At 40.4% G+C, this 16,009-nt stretch overlaps 1 protein-coding gene across 2 annotated transcripts in view; it reads right to left on the reverse strand.

The window, feature by feature from the left end:
* Positions 1-16,009, reverse strand: part of LIN52 (lin-52 DREAM MuvB core complex component) — a 37,471-nt gene that overhangs the window by 21,299 nt on the left and 163 nt on the right. For both annotated transcript variants that reach the window (XM_028719920.2, XM_028719939.2), the window contains exons 2-5: positions 15,421-15,495; positions 14,426-14,463; positions 12,872-12,938; positions 11,849-11,932 (exon numbers count right to left, since the gene is read on the reverse strand). In XM_028719920.2, coding sequence (XP_028575753.1) covers positions 11,849-11,932; positions 12,872-12,938; positions 14,426-14,463; positions 15,421-15,495 — 264 coding nt within the window. The remainder of the gene's footprint in view (positions 1-11,848; positions 11,933-12,871; positions 12,939-14,425; positions 14,464-15,420; positions 15,496-16,009) is intronic.

The following is a 16,009-nucleotide window of genomic DNA, read 5'->3' on the forward strand; positions in this document are numbered from 1 at the left end:
TTTCAAGTAAAACTGATCCTGCGGAGACTGCACTACTGCTTAGAAAAGAATACAAAATTCTGAAAAATATTATAAAATGGCAGAAATTTTAAACAGAATAAATTCTTCAACATACCACAGGACTGGGCTGATGACACTCAAGGCTCCATTTTGTATTGATGTCAAAGACCTTGCCAACTCAGGAGAGAACCATTGAGGACCCTACAGATGATCTCAGTGACTGAGCAGAGATATAAGGGTTTAGGCGGTCCTTAAAGAACCCTGCACCTAAGCTGTTCAGGGCTTTGTAAATTAATACAAGAACCTGGCACCTGGCTGAGTAGTAGACGGGTAGCCAGATATTAGCGTCACATGCTGCCAGCCAGAGGCCTCCATCAGCAGCCCGAAAGCCACATTGTGCACTAGCTTTAGTTTCTGAACCAGGACCAAGGGTAGTCCCACAACAAGCATGGTGCAGTAATCCAGCCTTCAATTTACCAACACATGGACTACAGTGGTCAGGCTACCTCTCTCCAGCGATGGCTATAGCTAGAGAACCAGATAAAGCCAGTAAAATGGCCCGCAAGGCCATTTTGGCTAAGCCACATGCACCTTCACCATATCTAATGTTATACTATATTATGTCAGTTGTAGGGCAGGTAGATGTGGCTAGGCGAAAGAAAGGTTGCAAGCCCCAACCATCAGCTGATCATCACATGGGCAAAAACATGTCACCTGGCATCTTTGACACCAGCTGCCGGTCAAACTTTGCCAATTGTGGGTGGTAAGGATCCGGCCTACCCCCATATGCTGATGCCAATGAACAAACTAACTGCATCACTGTGTGTGACCCTTCTTTCCACTAGAGTTCAGCTGAACTTAGAAAAGGATCCATATGATACTGTATACTCCACACACTGCAACTTGACAGACAGATGAGGACAAGCAACAGGGGTGCCAAGGACTATTGCAATTATTGCTAATTGAAAACTTTTTGTTGAAGGGGGGGATTATTGGGTTGTCTTTGTTTTTATTATGTATATTTCTGTTTTTCATATTGTGATTTTATGTTGTGAACTGCCCTGAGATCTACAGGTATAGGGCAGCATACAAATTTTAATAAATACAGTGGTACCTCGGGTTACATACGCTTCAGGTTACATACGCTTCAGGTTAAAGACTCCGCTAACCCAGAAATAGTGCTTCAGGTTAAGAACTTTGCTTCAGGATGAGAACAGAAATCATGCTCCGGTGGCGCGGCAGCAGCACTCCATTAGCTAAAGTGGTGCTTCAGGTTAAGAACAGTTTCAGGTTAAGAACGGACCTCCAGAATGAATTAAGTACTACTGTAAATAAATAAATAAAAATATTAGAACTACAAGGACAGTAGAGTCCTGCAAACCTTTCACAGTACCACTCACTCTAAAAAATATAAATCCACCAGATTACCAAGAAAATGAGAAACATTTTAAGTCCACTTTTAAGTGTAGTTACGGGAGCAGAGCAATTAAAAATCACTTTTGAGCCGTTCACAGGCCTGCACCAGCCACAAGTGCTTGCTAGCATCAAACATGGCGCAGAGTCCCCGGAGAGCTATCACACTTCAATTACTATCACTAACATTAGTCATTACGGAGGCTGGCTCAAGCCCCCAGGGAAGGCAGCTTGTGATGACAATACCCAGCTTCTCCCTGTAAAGCAATTCATTAGGCAAAGGAGAACAGCTGGGGCAGGCACGTGCAGGTCTGAAGAGGGCCCGCCCCACTGGGACCTCTGGCTCAAGACTCTCCGGTTGGTAAGAGCAGGGACCCACCCCAAGCCGCGACAGCTGTAGAGTCCTCAGGGGACACTCCACGTTTAATCATTGCTCCTTAAGCTCAAGGAAGGCATTTGATTGAGAATTTAAACTAATGGCACTCCAGCTTGCTAGAGGTTATATCAGGCATCTGATAGGGGCTTGATGACATTTTTATCTTGTTCTAGCGTACAGGAGTTAATGAGGCACTTAGATCTTGTCACAGAGCTCTGGCCCAGCTATATTACATTCGATATATATAGGCCCTGCAAGGCTGCGGTGACTAGGAATGCAAAAAAGGAATGCAATTGATCTCTGTAAAGGCCTTGTATTCAGAAGAGGAGGAACTGTTTCCGGGAAGCTGAGAAAACAACAACAGGTTCTTCTCTAAACAAACCATAGAAATCTCAGCTAGTAAGACTGCTGTATTTGCTAAGAGAAAATGAGGGTCGGACCTACTTCTGAGTAAACAAGGACAGGGTTCTGCTGTAGGATTAATTTACAAAACATATATCCATGTGCATCTCAGTTAATCATCTGCTAAATGCTATATGCCACAACTGAACATCACATGGGAAGCCATTAGGATTCAAGCATTTCCACATACTTTGCATAGCTTACTTAATCAAATGAAGTTGTCCTAAGTTTTTCCCAGGAAACTAGGAAGGGGCAGAAGGGAAGATATATTAAAACAGAGCTACATGCAGTGCTATTTTTTCTAGAAAGTAGGTGCCAGAGCTCACCGTGAACTTCTTTCTTGTTCTCTTAGAATGGCAATGGCGCCCATCTGAAAGATGCCGGAACTGAGCTCCAGTAAGCTCCAGCTGAAAAACAGTCTTAGCTACGTGATTGTTTAAAGAACTACAGTTGTGACTGCAATACATCAGGGTCCACCAAATTTTGTGTATAGAATGATTATTTTGAAATTCTGGATACATTCAAATCTTCTAAGAAAATTATTATTATGCTAAAAAAATTATTATTTTTGTTATACATCGGCATTTGGAGCTGAACTGGTTTTGTGCCTTGGTTGGCACCCAATGCTTCAAGATTATTTGCTTTTTGTCATAAAAAACTAAAGTAGGAAATAAAAATGTAGGCAGGGATTTGAAAAAGGGAGGTTACATATTATATTGCTACTTACTTGCAAATTTCCTGTTTGCCTTGTCAAGTATTACACATGTTCCACAGATGGTAAATTGAAGTAAGGAACACAACTTACACAAGGCATATTGCAAGTCCATGACAGAGGCAGGTGCTAAACCCAGACCCAAGTCCAGTGGGCAAGGAACTGGACAACACCAGCTGTCTCACCTTATAATTACAAGCTGTCTTATCTTATAAGTTTATAATCACAACTTAGTAAAATGTAAGTCTTCTACTTTTGAAAATTATAATGTAAAAATTAAGTTGCAAGTTTATTTGTGTATATATACCCTGCAGTATGACATAAAGAAGCAAGTGTGACAAAGGGTGATAGCTGATTCCTAGTTCAAGATAGAAGTTTTTCCAAAGTGGAAAAGTTGTACAGTGGAACCTCAGTTTTCGAGCGTAATCCCTTCCAGAAGTCCATTCAACCTCTGAAACGTTCAAAAACCAAGGTTTGACTGTAGTCCTATCTTGGTCAAAATAAGCCAGACCTGAATTAAACATATTGTTGATGGTGAAGTATGTAAACTTTTGAAAACTAAAAAACATTTCAAAAAAGGCCAAGTCTGCTTTCAGACACTGACTCCATATTCTCAGTTTCTAACACTTTAGAAACAGTCTGCTGTATGTGTACCAATAACCTCAATAAATAAAACATTACAAAATATTTGAGCATGTTTGCACGTTACATTCAATGAGTGTACAATCTGTGTACACAAATAGTTTTTTTAATAATGCAGCGGAGCACAGTCTGTGTACACAATAGTTTAGCTGTACAGAACATGTGTAGAGATAATTGGTACCCTTGTTCAATGAAAAGTGTGAATAAGCCTAGAGAGACATGCACACAACAGCCAACTGTTACAATTTACCAGGTGTTTGTTTTCTATCCTGCCCATAGTGGCAAACCAAGTAGTTTGGATCATGGCTTAATATTATTATTATTAAATTTATATGCCACCCTTCCTCTGTAGATCTCAAGGTGGTTGATAACATAAAAATACAAGATAAACAGCATTTCAATGTGTGCAAATCTAGACAGAGTGACACTCAAGAACTAGAAACTTCCCATGAATTTGTATAAAGTTGGGTTTGCAAGACTCAAATGAAGTGTGCTTATCTATATATTTAAGGTCAAGTGCATGCACATATCAGATTTTGGTAGCTATTTAAATATAACTGTACTCACTATAAATGGGGAACCATGCCCTTGTAATTCCAGAAGATGCCACGCAAGTGCCATAGGCTTTAAAGTTAGCATCCACTGACATGAACAAAAGGAAGTGAGCTATTGAACAGTCCTTTGGACCCAAACACTTCCCGAAAAAGCTTTATTTTAAGTTTTCATTCTCCAAAGTCTGAATCTGTTTGGCAGGCATATATATCAGAAGTGCTGGAACCGGCTCACATTCTGGGTATTTGACAAGTGAACGAGACATTCCACAAAGACATCATGAATAATCTTCCAGTGTCTGAAATGCATTTTGCTATACCAAACACCTAATAGTCTATATACTAAAAGACAAGCCACACAAAAATGCCCTTGTCAAAAAAATCTACAGCTTATCAAACTACTTTACTTGAAGTAAAGAGAGTAAACAAGAAATACCTGGCACATTTATTGACATTTAAAAGAATACTCTCTCTTTGCCCCCACACCTCTTCCTGTGGGCAACAAAAAGTCATCAACAGCTGGAGATTATTAGGATGTAATTAACTGCCTCAAAAGAAATAGTTAATCTAGAAACGCTGGTGAGGCAGGTAAAGACAGTGTTTATTATGGTACATGCAACTAAGCTGTACATATGCACAGCACCATCATTTATAATATTGTTAGTCGACTGCACCACATTTTAGCATGAAGCAGCTATCTGTCCATTTCCCTTTCCTTCCAAACAAATACTGGATAATTCACTCACTTATTCATTAGCTAAGAGCAAGAAGAGAGAGAGGGGGGGGGGTGAGTGACCAATATCTAAGCTCAATTTCCATCCCAATTATTACAACCTAATCTCTTGGTGAGTTAATGCAAAGCGAAGGATGAACACTACACTGCCACTAGTAGCAAAGTGTGTTCCTTCCCCAAGAGAGGCCTGTAAAACAGGACAGTCACTGACAGCAGTACAATTACTGACACAGATACAGACTTTATGGACATGTTTATATCCGCTGTAAATCCACACTCTCTCTCCACTCCGATTCACAAGTCATAAAGAAATTGCAGATAATGAAAAAGTTGGTGAAATTTACAGCATGTCGGAAACCTCAGACAGCCAGAAGAAATTAAAGAGCTGACTGGGGATAAATCACACAGGTACAATTAAAACTTCCCATAGCTCCTTCACTTCTAAAACTGGCATACAATCCAATAGCGATGATAAAAAGTTGAGGTCATGATCTGTGGACTGCAGATAGTTAAGAATATTACATGTCAAAATTAGCCTATTCAAGGGTCTTGTGTGCATCCTAATTTTAAATTGGTATTTGGGTGGCTCTTTTTAGAAACTGAAATAAAGGTAAAGGTACCCCTGCCCGTGCGGGCCAGTCTTGCCAGACTCTAGGGTTGTGCGCTCATCTCACTCTATAGCCAGCGCTGTCCGCAGACACTTCCGGGTCACGTGGCCAGCGTGACGAAGCTGCATCTGGCGAGCCAGCGCAGCACACGGAACGCCGTTTACCTTCCCGCTGGTAAGCGGTCCCTATTTATCTACTTGCACCCGAAGGTGCTTTTGAACTGCTAGGTTGGTAGGTGCTGGGACTGAACGACGGGAGCGCACCCCGCCGCGGGGATTCGAACCACCAACCTTTCGATCGGCAAGTCCTAGGCGCTGAGGCTTTAACCCACAGCGCCAACCGCATCCCTAGAAACTGAAATACTCACACATAAAAAACAAAAAACAAAACAGTGAGTAAACAAGCCAAGCTGCGTGATGACCAGCAAAAACAAAGGTGAATGTCTTGTTCCTCTGCATGTGAACGGCACCCTAGTGTGTGTCAAAAGAGACCTAGAATGATCAAAAAGAATGAAGTATGAAAAAATATATATATCCCAGGCTGAGCACTGGGGTGAGTGCCTGTGAGGTCTAACATACATCCAGGAGTGCTGGAAACCTAAGTACTCTCCATAGCTGACTAGTTTCTCAGAAGCCTACAGCAGGGTGCCCAAACTTTTTTCAAAGAGGGCCAGATTTGATGAAGTAAACACACGTGAGGACCGACCAAAGTACAGTGGTACCTCGGGTTACATAGACTTCAGGTTACAGACTCCGCTAACCCAGAAATAGTGCTTCAGGTTGAGAACAGAAATCGTGCTCCGGCGGCGTGGCGGCAGCGGGAGGCCCCATTAGCTAAAGTGGTGCTTCAGGTTAAGAACAGTTTCAGGTTAAGTACAGACCTCCAGAACGAATTAAGTACTTAACCCGAGATACCACTGTAGTTGAGCTTTTTTTAGGATTTTACCCCAGGACATATACTACCATGGGGGCCGAATTAAATCGACCGGCGGGACAGATTGGGCCACTGAAATGGACTTTGGGCCCCCGAAACAGACTCTGGACATGCCTGGCCTGCAGTGCAGTCTATTTCCTTGCAAAAGCTGTTCCCAGCTAGCAACTACAGGCCGGGAAAGTGCTGCTGTACTCAGGTCCTGCTCTTGTAGGCTTCCTACCAGCAACAACTTGATCCAGCAGCAGCAGCTTCTTATTTCTTATTACTACTAAATTATTTCTAGATTCCCACAACTATGTGTGGAAAGTAGGACTAAAATCTTCTAGCATCTCTCTGTGCTCTGATCCCGTGTATACGTACATGGAAATTTCTCTTGAAATGTGTAGGCAAGAGACCGATGCATATATTTCCATGCCCCCAAGCCAATGAAGCCACGGCCTGCTACCAGAGACTTTAAAGGAGAAAACCTGAAGTTTATATATTTGCCACATTACATACACATTTTGGAGTCAAGATATCTTATCTGAGTACCAGATAAAACACAAGAAGCAAACCATAGAACCAGCAGAACATCCATGTTCATTCCAAAAGAAGCCAGCATCTTGGCAATAACACAACACAAAATAAGTACTGTACAGGGGTTGGATCCACACTAAATTAGTTTAAATAAATGGAATGCAAGTCAAATCGTGACTAATTTGTTTCACAGATTTCAATGGGCCCCATGTTCAACTAACTTAGTCAGGATGCAACCCCATGTGGGCTTCTAGAATTCTCTTTCATGGCATACTAGCAAGCCACACCTTCCATACACAAAAGCCTACATAAACACGGTTATCAAGTTACAGGAGAACTTCCAAGCCCTCTCTCTGTTCATCATAAAGCACCCCCACTTTCAAACCAATGTCTAAATGCCAGCTTGTTATTTTCCTTGGAGACTAGGTATCAAATAGCAAGTTCTACAGTTTATGCAGTTACATGACCATGGTAGCAAAACATTGTAGCAAAACAAAAACAAAAACCAACAACTCTGAATTTTGATGTGGTTTATGATACTTTGTGCATATCAGGGAATACAAAATTAATATCAGATGAATTCATTAAGTGTAGGACAATCATAAAATATTTTAAAGTAAAATTATACATGGTTGTCTAATCATTGCTGCAAATTATTTTAGCTAAAGTAATTCTGACTACATTCAAGAACAGATGGTAGCTTTGTATTTAATAAAGCCAATTCTCCGAGGTGAAACCAGCTCTTTCTGAACCATTGCTCTGCATATCACAACTGTTCTATTATTTAAACTTGAGGTTTGGTTGCATTTTATGCTGTACTACACAAATAGCAATACAGTGGTACTTCGGGTTACAGGCGCTTCAGGTTACAGACTCTGCTAACCCAGAAAGACCTCCAGAACGACTTAAGTTCTTAACCCGAGGTACCACTGTACAAAAAATGCAGATCACCAGTCAAGTTCTAAATAGCTACACAGTGTTGTATAAACTACTAGTCCAGATCAGAGGTTGCTAACCTGGGGGCTGCAGAGTTATCCCAACATTTTTAAAAAGCATCATAAAACAAGAGATCAATTCAAAATATAAACCAACTGTATTATACAGAAACAGCAGCCTGGATGCATTAAAATCATGTGGGACAGATTTCTCCATGGATCTCAGGATCTGCAGGAATCTTCCAGTCAGCAGGAGCCTCTTCAGCCCTGACTTATGGAAAGGCTGGCCTTTCCTTCCAGACAGAAGTGATTGTGAGCCTGTGTAGTACCCTATGTGCCTGGCTTCTCTTCCATCCATTGGTATTTGCACAGCATGGAAGTGTTTTTGCTCCTCCTCTGAGGTGGGATGGTGAAAATCAGAGGGGCTCTAGCAGGGCCGCCTGTGATCTGGTGGGCAGCTTTTGAGTGCTGGAAAATGAAATATGCCAAGCACAATAGCAAGCTGTGGCAAGCAGAAGAAGCAACCCAGGGGCAATCCCCAGCATCTTCAAGTAGGACTGGGAGAAACCTATGGAGAGTTGCTCTCAGTCAATATAAGCTAGACAATTCTGTCTTTGATGGACGAATGAGCTGTCTCAGTATAAGGCACCTTGATATGTTCCCTACTGGTGCTGAGCTCATCCTTGGACCACACGACGGAATGGTAGTGCCTCTGAAATTGTACAGAGTGCCTGCACCCCAAATCAGAAGCTTTTATACCTATTGTTGCAGAGGGGAAGGGCTAAGCCTCCATGGTAAGTCCCAGATTCAGTCCTTGACATCTCCACATTGGGAGAATGTCTCCTGCATGAAACCCTGGAGAGTCCCCAATGCTACATTATGGCATGTTCAGCAAGATGAACATGGAGGGCAACACTAGAAAGTTTCAGAACCTATGGCCATGCTACATTTATCCATACATCTGATGGGAGGGTATAAGAAAGTTCTACTTATGATCCTAGCAGGTTGTTTTTTAATGCAATGCGGACACAAGGTTCTTCTAGTCACACTCTACTACTTTCTGGAACAACTGATTTTAGCCATTCGCTCCCCACCCTGCCCTAAAAATGAGCATGGAAGAGTCTCAGCTTTGTCTTCACCCTCAGATTATTTTCTCAACGCAATGAGCCTAGCAGGGACTAGATAACTGGTAGCATTCCTGATGCTGCCTCTAGATTGCAACTGGCTATCCCTGATCTAAAAAAAGGTATCTGATCTGTTATTATGGCTCACCTAAAACTGTATGGCTGTATGGAAGCTATCAGTTGATTGACAGCCATCTCAATCAAGCATTACATACCTCTCAATAAGACCCAGCAATGGAATTTACTCCAGCTCATGTACTGGAGTAGTCTAGGACCTAAACCAGGAATGCTCAGACTCTTGCACTCACTCTGTTCCAGATAGTTGTCTGGGGGTTAGGACCATACCTTGCTACACAAACTGACCACCTTATGACAGGTGAAACCCCACAATAGCATGACCAGAGTGGGAAGTGGGGAATGAGGAGAGAGAAGGGAGGCAGAATGTTGATCACAGTCTGCTGATGGACTAGACACTAATATTCGGTGGCCTGGTCCCATACCATCAGAAAAGCCACCAACAATCTTGACAGTGCTGAGCTTGTTGCAACATTGGTGCTATCAATGCAGAACAGCTTTAGCCAGCCAGATGCCCTCGGAGTTTTGGCACCATCTTAGTATAGGTATGCCCCAGGCTTATACAAGGCCAACACTGCATTTAAACCATGCTTATATAGAGGTAGCACTAACATTGCATGTGCGTTGTAACCATTTTTTATGAGCAATTTTTCAGTGCATAGACCAGGGGTCAGCAACCTTTTTCAGCCATGGGCCGGTCCACCATCCCTCAGACCATGTGGTGGGCCGGTCTATATTTTGAAGAAAAAAATGAACGAATTCCTATGCCCCACAAATAACCCAGAGATGCATTTTAAATAAAAGCACATGTTCTACTCATGTAAAAACACCAGGCAGGCCCCACAAATAACCCAGAGATGCATTTTAAATAAAAGGACACACTCTACTCATGTAAAAACACGCTGATTCCAGGACCGTCCACGGGCCGGATTTAGAAGGCGATTGGGCCGCATCTGGCCCACGGGCCTTAGGTTGCCTACCCCTGGCATAGACTGTTACCGACAGATCTCTGCCTTTGCAGAACAGAGCTTCTCTAAATTTTTACTTTTTAGCAAACCTCAAGTATAATCTGATAGAACTACCAGAGACCCAGCAAAACTGCTTGCGGGGCTGGATTTTGCCTGTGGCCAGCTAGCTGGCCAGCATCCTTGATGCGTATCAGGTGGACATACCCAAGAGGCCTTTTTGTGATGGCTTCAGTACTACAGAATGTCCTCTCTCATGAGGCCTGTTTATCCCCTTCTCTTGCTACCAAGTTGTAGGAGATGAATTGTCTTCTCTCTGCTATTGGTATTTGTTTTAGGATTTTTAGTGTTTTTATTTTGTAAGCCAGCAGGAGAACTTTATTGAAAGGTGGTATATAAATGCTATGTAAAGAGTTATGATCCTCCAAACAAGTTATTTAATGGTAACATTTGAATAATCAAATCTCATCTCATCTTATTAAACTATTCATGAGCTTCAGGCACCTGAATGCAATCACTCTGCTTAATCCTTTGCACGAATGAACAAACCAGGAAGATGCATTTAACTGTGATTTCATATTACATATAAACCAGGAAACTATGGTTAATGGCTGCTGAACAAGCCAGGATATGCAAGCCATAACTTAAAAGTTCTGTCTTGTCCTGTCTTTCTACAGCTTCCTGAATCAGATGTTAATAAGAAATCATGGTTTAATCTGCTTTCTGGCTTGAGAAAAAGGGAGGAACAAAGCAGTTGGAGGTAGGTGTCTGAAGCTTGTGCATATCTCTGCTTATTAAACTAAGATTTGATTGTGCCATTACCTATTTGTACAGAGGAACCTAATGAACAGGATAGTACCATAGTAAGTTACAAACTAAATTACTAAGGTATTTTTCTTATGGCTTGCTTTCGGTGGTCATATACAATACGCAGGAACGTTCTAAATGTCAGAGAGCAGCAAAGAAAGGCAAGTTTTATAATGAGAAATATTAGTACATGGAACTATAAATTTATAGTTTAAAAACCAATTGAACTCTAGAATTACCTAAATAAATCGTCCCCTCAGCAAAATATCAAATCTAATTTCAAGAGAGAGCAAAGACTGACCATGAGAATTATAACGCCTAAACCTGCAAACTGCTAACGAAGAATTAAAAAAAAATGTCAATAGAAATTTCTCTACCAAACTTTCCACAAAAATAAGGGACCATCAACATTACTACATGGAGACAATCTTTCTGATATCATTTTTCAGTACAATATAATAATTCAGTGATTAACACTCCCCCCCCCCCCAAAAGAACTCAATCCAAATCTAAAAAGCTACAAAAACATCACGGAGAACCAATTATCTCTAGGTAGCATTTTGCTGCCACCTAGAGGATACTGAAAGATTGCTTTTGTTGTGACTCTCATAAACTGATTCAAATATTTATTTATTTATCTTGCATATCATAAGACAGTACTTAATCCTAATAGAGTAATTTCATCTTCAAGTAAGAAGAGTTCCAAAGTACTCTGAATTCATACTTCGGTATCTTATGGGGTTACTACTACAAAACATCAAAGAGATTCACAGCAGAAACATCCCACCTAAATCGTAGAGACACACAATCGTTGTAGGAACCCAGCAACTGCTTGTAGAGATATTCTACTACTGATGCAGCCACGCCAAACTGTTAATTTTTCAGGAGACTAACAGTGCAATATCATACATACCTGGCTATCATATTATTTCTCACAAGTGAAATATTGAATATGTTCTTACTGAATATGTAAAGTTTTCCTATGGCTCTATAAGAAAATTAAGCAACAGACCTACAGTTTTTAAACAGAATACACTTTAGCAACTATCTACTTACATTCGTCTAGTCCCAGTTGGTATGCTAGATTCTGCAGACCTCTCACTTTCTCCATTAGATTAGCTGTGGTGAGACTCCCCAACTCTTAAAAAAGAAGAAGTGTGGCTTAAGATGTGCCATGAAATAAATTCCTAGCAAAGACTCTTCATGTTGTTTCTTTAGTATCGTCACTATTCTATTATACTGTTTGGCACACCATTGTCCAAATATGTCTAAGGTTACAGCTCTTCTCTTTCTTTTTTACACAGTGTTGCTCAAGTCCATTTAAATGGCTATAAACTGCTCTCACCACATCCTTAAGCTTAGCTTCCATGACTGGAGCTGGTTTAAAGACTATGTAGACAAAAAATTGTTATAGACATACAAATCCAACATCCAGTCCTACATCTAGTCTGATCTGAAGCATCTATGTAAGAAGCTTATTGAAGAAAAATGCCCTGCAACCTGCTGGTGAAGTATGTGTAACAAATGTAATAATACTGTAGTAATAATTAACCATGAAATTTAAAATGGTTATACAGAAAAATTGAAACATATACTTCAAAGAAGGGTTTTATCACTCCCAGAATGTTGTATCATCATCAACAACAACAACTACTACTATTCTGGAAACCAGTATTACATACAGAAATTCACTAGTGGTTTAATACTCCTGTGTATTTCAAGGACTTGGAGAATATCTTGCATGATGTTCAATTAATGGATCCAGAATCACAGATACATGATGAACATTAACTGGTCACACCCTTGGCCAAAGTCTTTAATCTTCCCTTCAAGCTTTCCCTCCCAGCATGGAAAGGTCTGGTGTGAATGAGGTGTGTGCAGGGACACTGGGGTGGGCTTACGTGTGCACCCCTGTCCCCCATCACAATCTTTTGCCCACATACATTCAGATGAATGCTTGAGTAGAGCTTAAAAAGATAAAAAACAAATATTTAACTATTTGTGTAGTTTTAAAGACAAACTATACTGGGCTTGTTAATTCCAGTCATTTGAAGTGCTCAAACATTGACATGAACTCACCTTTTAACATGTCAATATCATCATTTTCTAATTCAGCCATCCATTTGGGAGGAGAACTGGTGATGGGCTATTAAAAAAAAAATACACACACATATATAGAAAAATTGTGATTACCTGTATCTTTGATAAACAGAAACTGGGAAATATTTTTAATATCTGGAACCAGCTGATAGAAAATAGGGTCAGCTGCCAAATTGCATAAAATTCCGCTCTACTTTGATACAGAGCATGTGTTTTCTATGGAGCTTACTCTCAGGTAAGTGGAATTAAGGTTGCAGTATTAGTTGTAGAGTTTTTGAATAACCACACACATTTTGTATTTTACCATTTACCATTGCTGAGGCTGTCAGAATGAAGGAAGGAGCCAGAAACCCTTTTATCATGCCGGAATACGAAACCAGATCAAAACCTACTCCCCAATAGCATTTTGCATTACATAGCAATTGTTAATTACATTGGAGTTTAGCTGCTGGAAGCAGAACTAGAAGCAGAACGAAGCTAATTTTTCTTTGAAAAACAGGATCAAAATGTAAATAAGAAATATTAGCAAATATTGTTTTTGCAAAATATTCCCATTGTAAGCATAGAAGTACAATTCAAATAAGATTATATCAGCACTGGCACATGCAGACTACACAGAATCCTGTTTGTGACACAAGTACCAAAAATGCAGATCACCAGTCAAGTTCTAAATAGCTACACAATGTTGTATAAACTACAAAAAATTACTACAATTTTAATGTAGTAGACAGAACAAAACTCAGCATGCAGTGTCCATACACCAATAGATTCTTAACTCAGAAGTATGAAAATTATTACGTTATACATTTCCATGACACTTACATAGAATATAACTATCACCATCCACTTTATGACCCACTGGTCAGATTCCTATTTTACGACACCCTAAAAATCCAGCCTTTTTTAAGTTCTCATGGTTGCAAATATTAAAAAATATATAATGCATAACTTGCTTTTCTAAAAATATAAAAGCAGGCTGAAAAAAAGACATAAAGTGTCATGAGTTCAAGAGATCAATTTTTATATTTTTTTAAAGGAGTTTCAAAAAAGGCCATTTCAGTTGTCCTTGAATATGGCTAAGCTTCCAGTGAAGAAACACACAACCAGAATTTGCAAGTTGCAGAGATAGATGGCCCAAGACACTTTAGTGCCTCAGGCAGAGAAGGCCAACAACTCCACAAAACAGTGTAAAAACTATAATAAGTGAAAAACATACCAATTTCCTCTACTTTAATGGAGACATAAAATCTGCTGGTTTACCCCGGCTAATGGATGGGTCAGCTCTGTCAAGTTAGCTACAACATCCAAGTCTAGAATTAGTTCTTAGTCAGTTTTTTGCATGAAATGGAATGTCTTTGCCTTCTTGGGCAATATATCAGATTTCTGAACAACACAGTGGCAATAACACTGGGTGATAAACTGGTGGGCCTAGGTGAACAATGGTTAGACTAAGTCCTACTGAATTTATTGGGGCTTACTTCTGAGCAGATATGTTTAGTATTGAATTGTCAATCCAAGTGAGAAATTACTTACACTTTTAAAAGAAGCTGCAAATTCAGCAACACCTGGTACTGGAGACAAAACAGAAACATTTACTGGAGTACAACTTTCTCTACAACTTCAAGGGCAATTTATGATTTCTGTTGCTAACTCCACCAGTTAAATTGCTAGAGATATTCAGCATAAAATGATTATTCATTTGTACCATGTATTACTTCACATTCATGTTGAATTCTGTGACTGTGCAAATGCAAAACTAATTATTTGCTTCTGTAACATTTGCAGCTCAGTAGTAATTTGCATGATTTCTCTTTGGTCCATCAACGAAACACACACCTGGAGCCCTTGAGTGCAATCCTATACACATATCCTGTACTTCTCTCTACTGAGAAGTAAAGTTCACAGTAAGTAAGGCTTACTCCCAGCTAATTCTGCATAGGACTGCAGCCTTAAACTGGATTGGCTATAATAAAGTGCTTACTCACAATTAGCCAATATGTATTTTTAAAACCACTTTGAAAACACAAATACTGAAAGGATAGAAAACACAATAGTTAAAACGTGTTAGTTCAACTAAACATTTGTTATGTTTGCTAAACAAAAGTGTATGAGCATGCCTATGTAAATGAATGTGCATGTGCACAGAAGCGACTGGCACAGTACCAAGCAACTGCCCTCCCAACAGCCATGCTGTTGCTGCTAACTGGGGCAGTGTGAGAGTGAGACACAGTAGTGATAAGGGCTACACAAGCAAAGCAGCGGGAGTTCTGGACTGGATCTGCCAACATGCCCACACAGCCCCAACTTGCTGCCACCATGTCCATGTAACCAGGAATGATGCTACTATTGGGAGGCTATCGAGTACCACTCTATGGTGCATTTTTGAAGACTGTTCTGAGACAGGTTTACGTTCAACATGCAGACACTGTCAGTAACATCCTAACAGCAGGTTGTAAGTCAGAGCAATATCATAGTCGCCAAAGAGATTCTCTATGCCTTTTCACATTTCCCACTTGAGTGCAACTTACATTGTTCAGGCCAGAGGTCTGGTGAAGCCCGGTCCAACTTTTCAAAGCTCAGCAGGGAGGCTTCCAAGTCTGTGCCTAGAAGAACAACCAAAATACTTCCAATCATTGTGGGACTCAAAACCATGACTAAGATTAAGAGTTTCAAGATGTACTGACTGAGCCTGATATTACTGGGACTGTGTGCATTCAAGACACGAGGCGCACGGCCACTGTTCTATGCCACTTTAGAGCCTGACTGGATGAACAGAGCATCAAATGCGAATATAAACCCTAACAGTTATTTCCAGATCTGAGGAAAAAATCTGAGGAATCCGCTTAAGTAGCATTTCAGCTCTAACTGGAGCAGGTTTTCTGAGGAATAAAGTTACCCGCTGTATTCAGTGAGGATTGTTCCCATGCGACAGCTTCGGTCCACCTTATGCACACGTACTCATAATAATTTAATAATAATTATTATTAGTTATTTATACCCCGCCGATCTGGCTGGGTTTCCCCAGCCACCCAGTAAGAGACAAGCAAGTGGACACAAATTATAGTATTGATATGCCAGTGGAAGAGATACTCGCAAAACTGGAAAAACCTTCACCTT

Source organism: Podarcis muralis, chromosome 1 (assembly GCF_964188315.1).
Source record: "Podarcis muralis chromosome 1, rPodMur119.hap1.1, whole genome shotgun sequence".
Taxonomy (NCBI): domain Eukaryota; kingdom Metazoa; phylum Chordata; class Lepidosauria; order Squamata; family Lacertidae; genus Podarcis; species Podarcis muralis.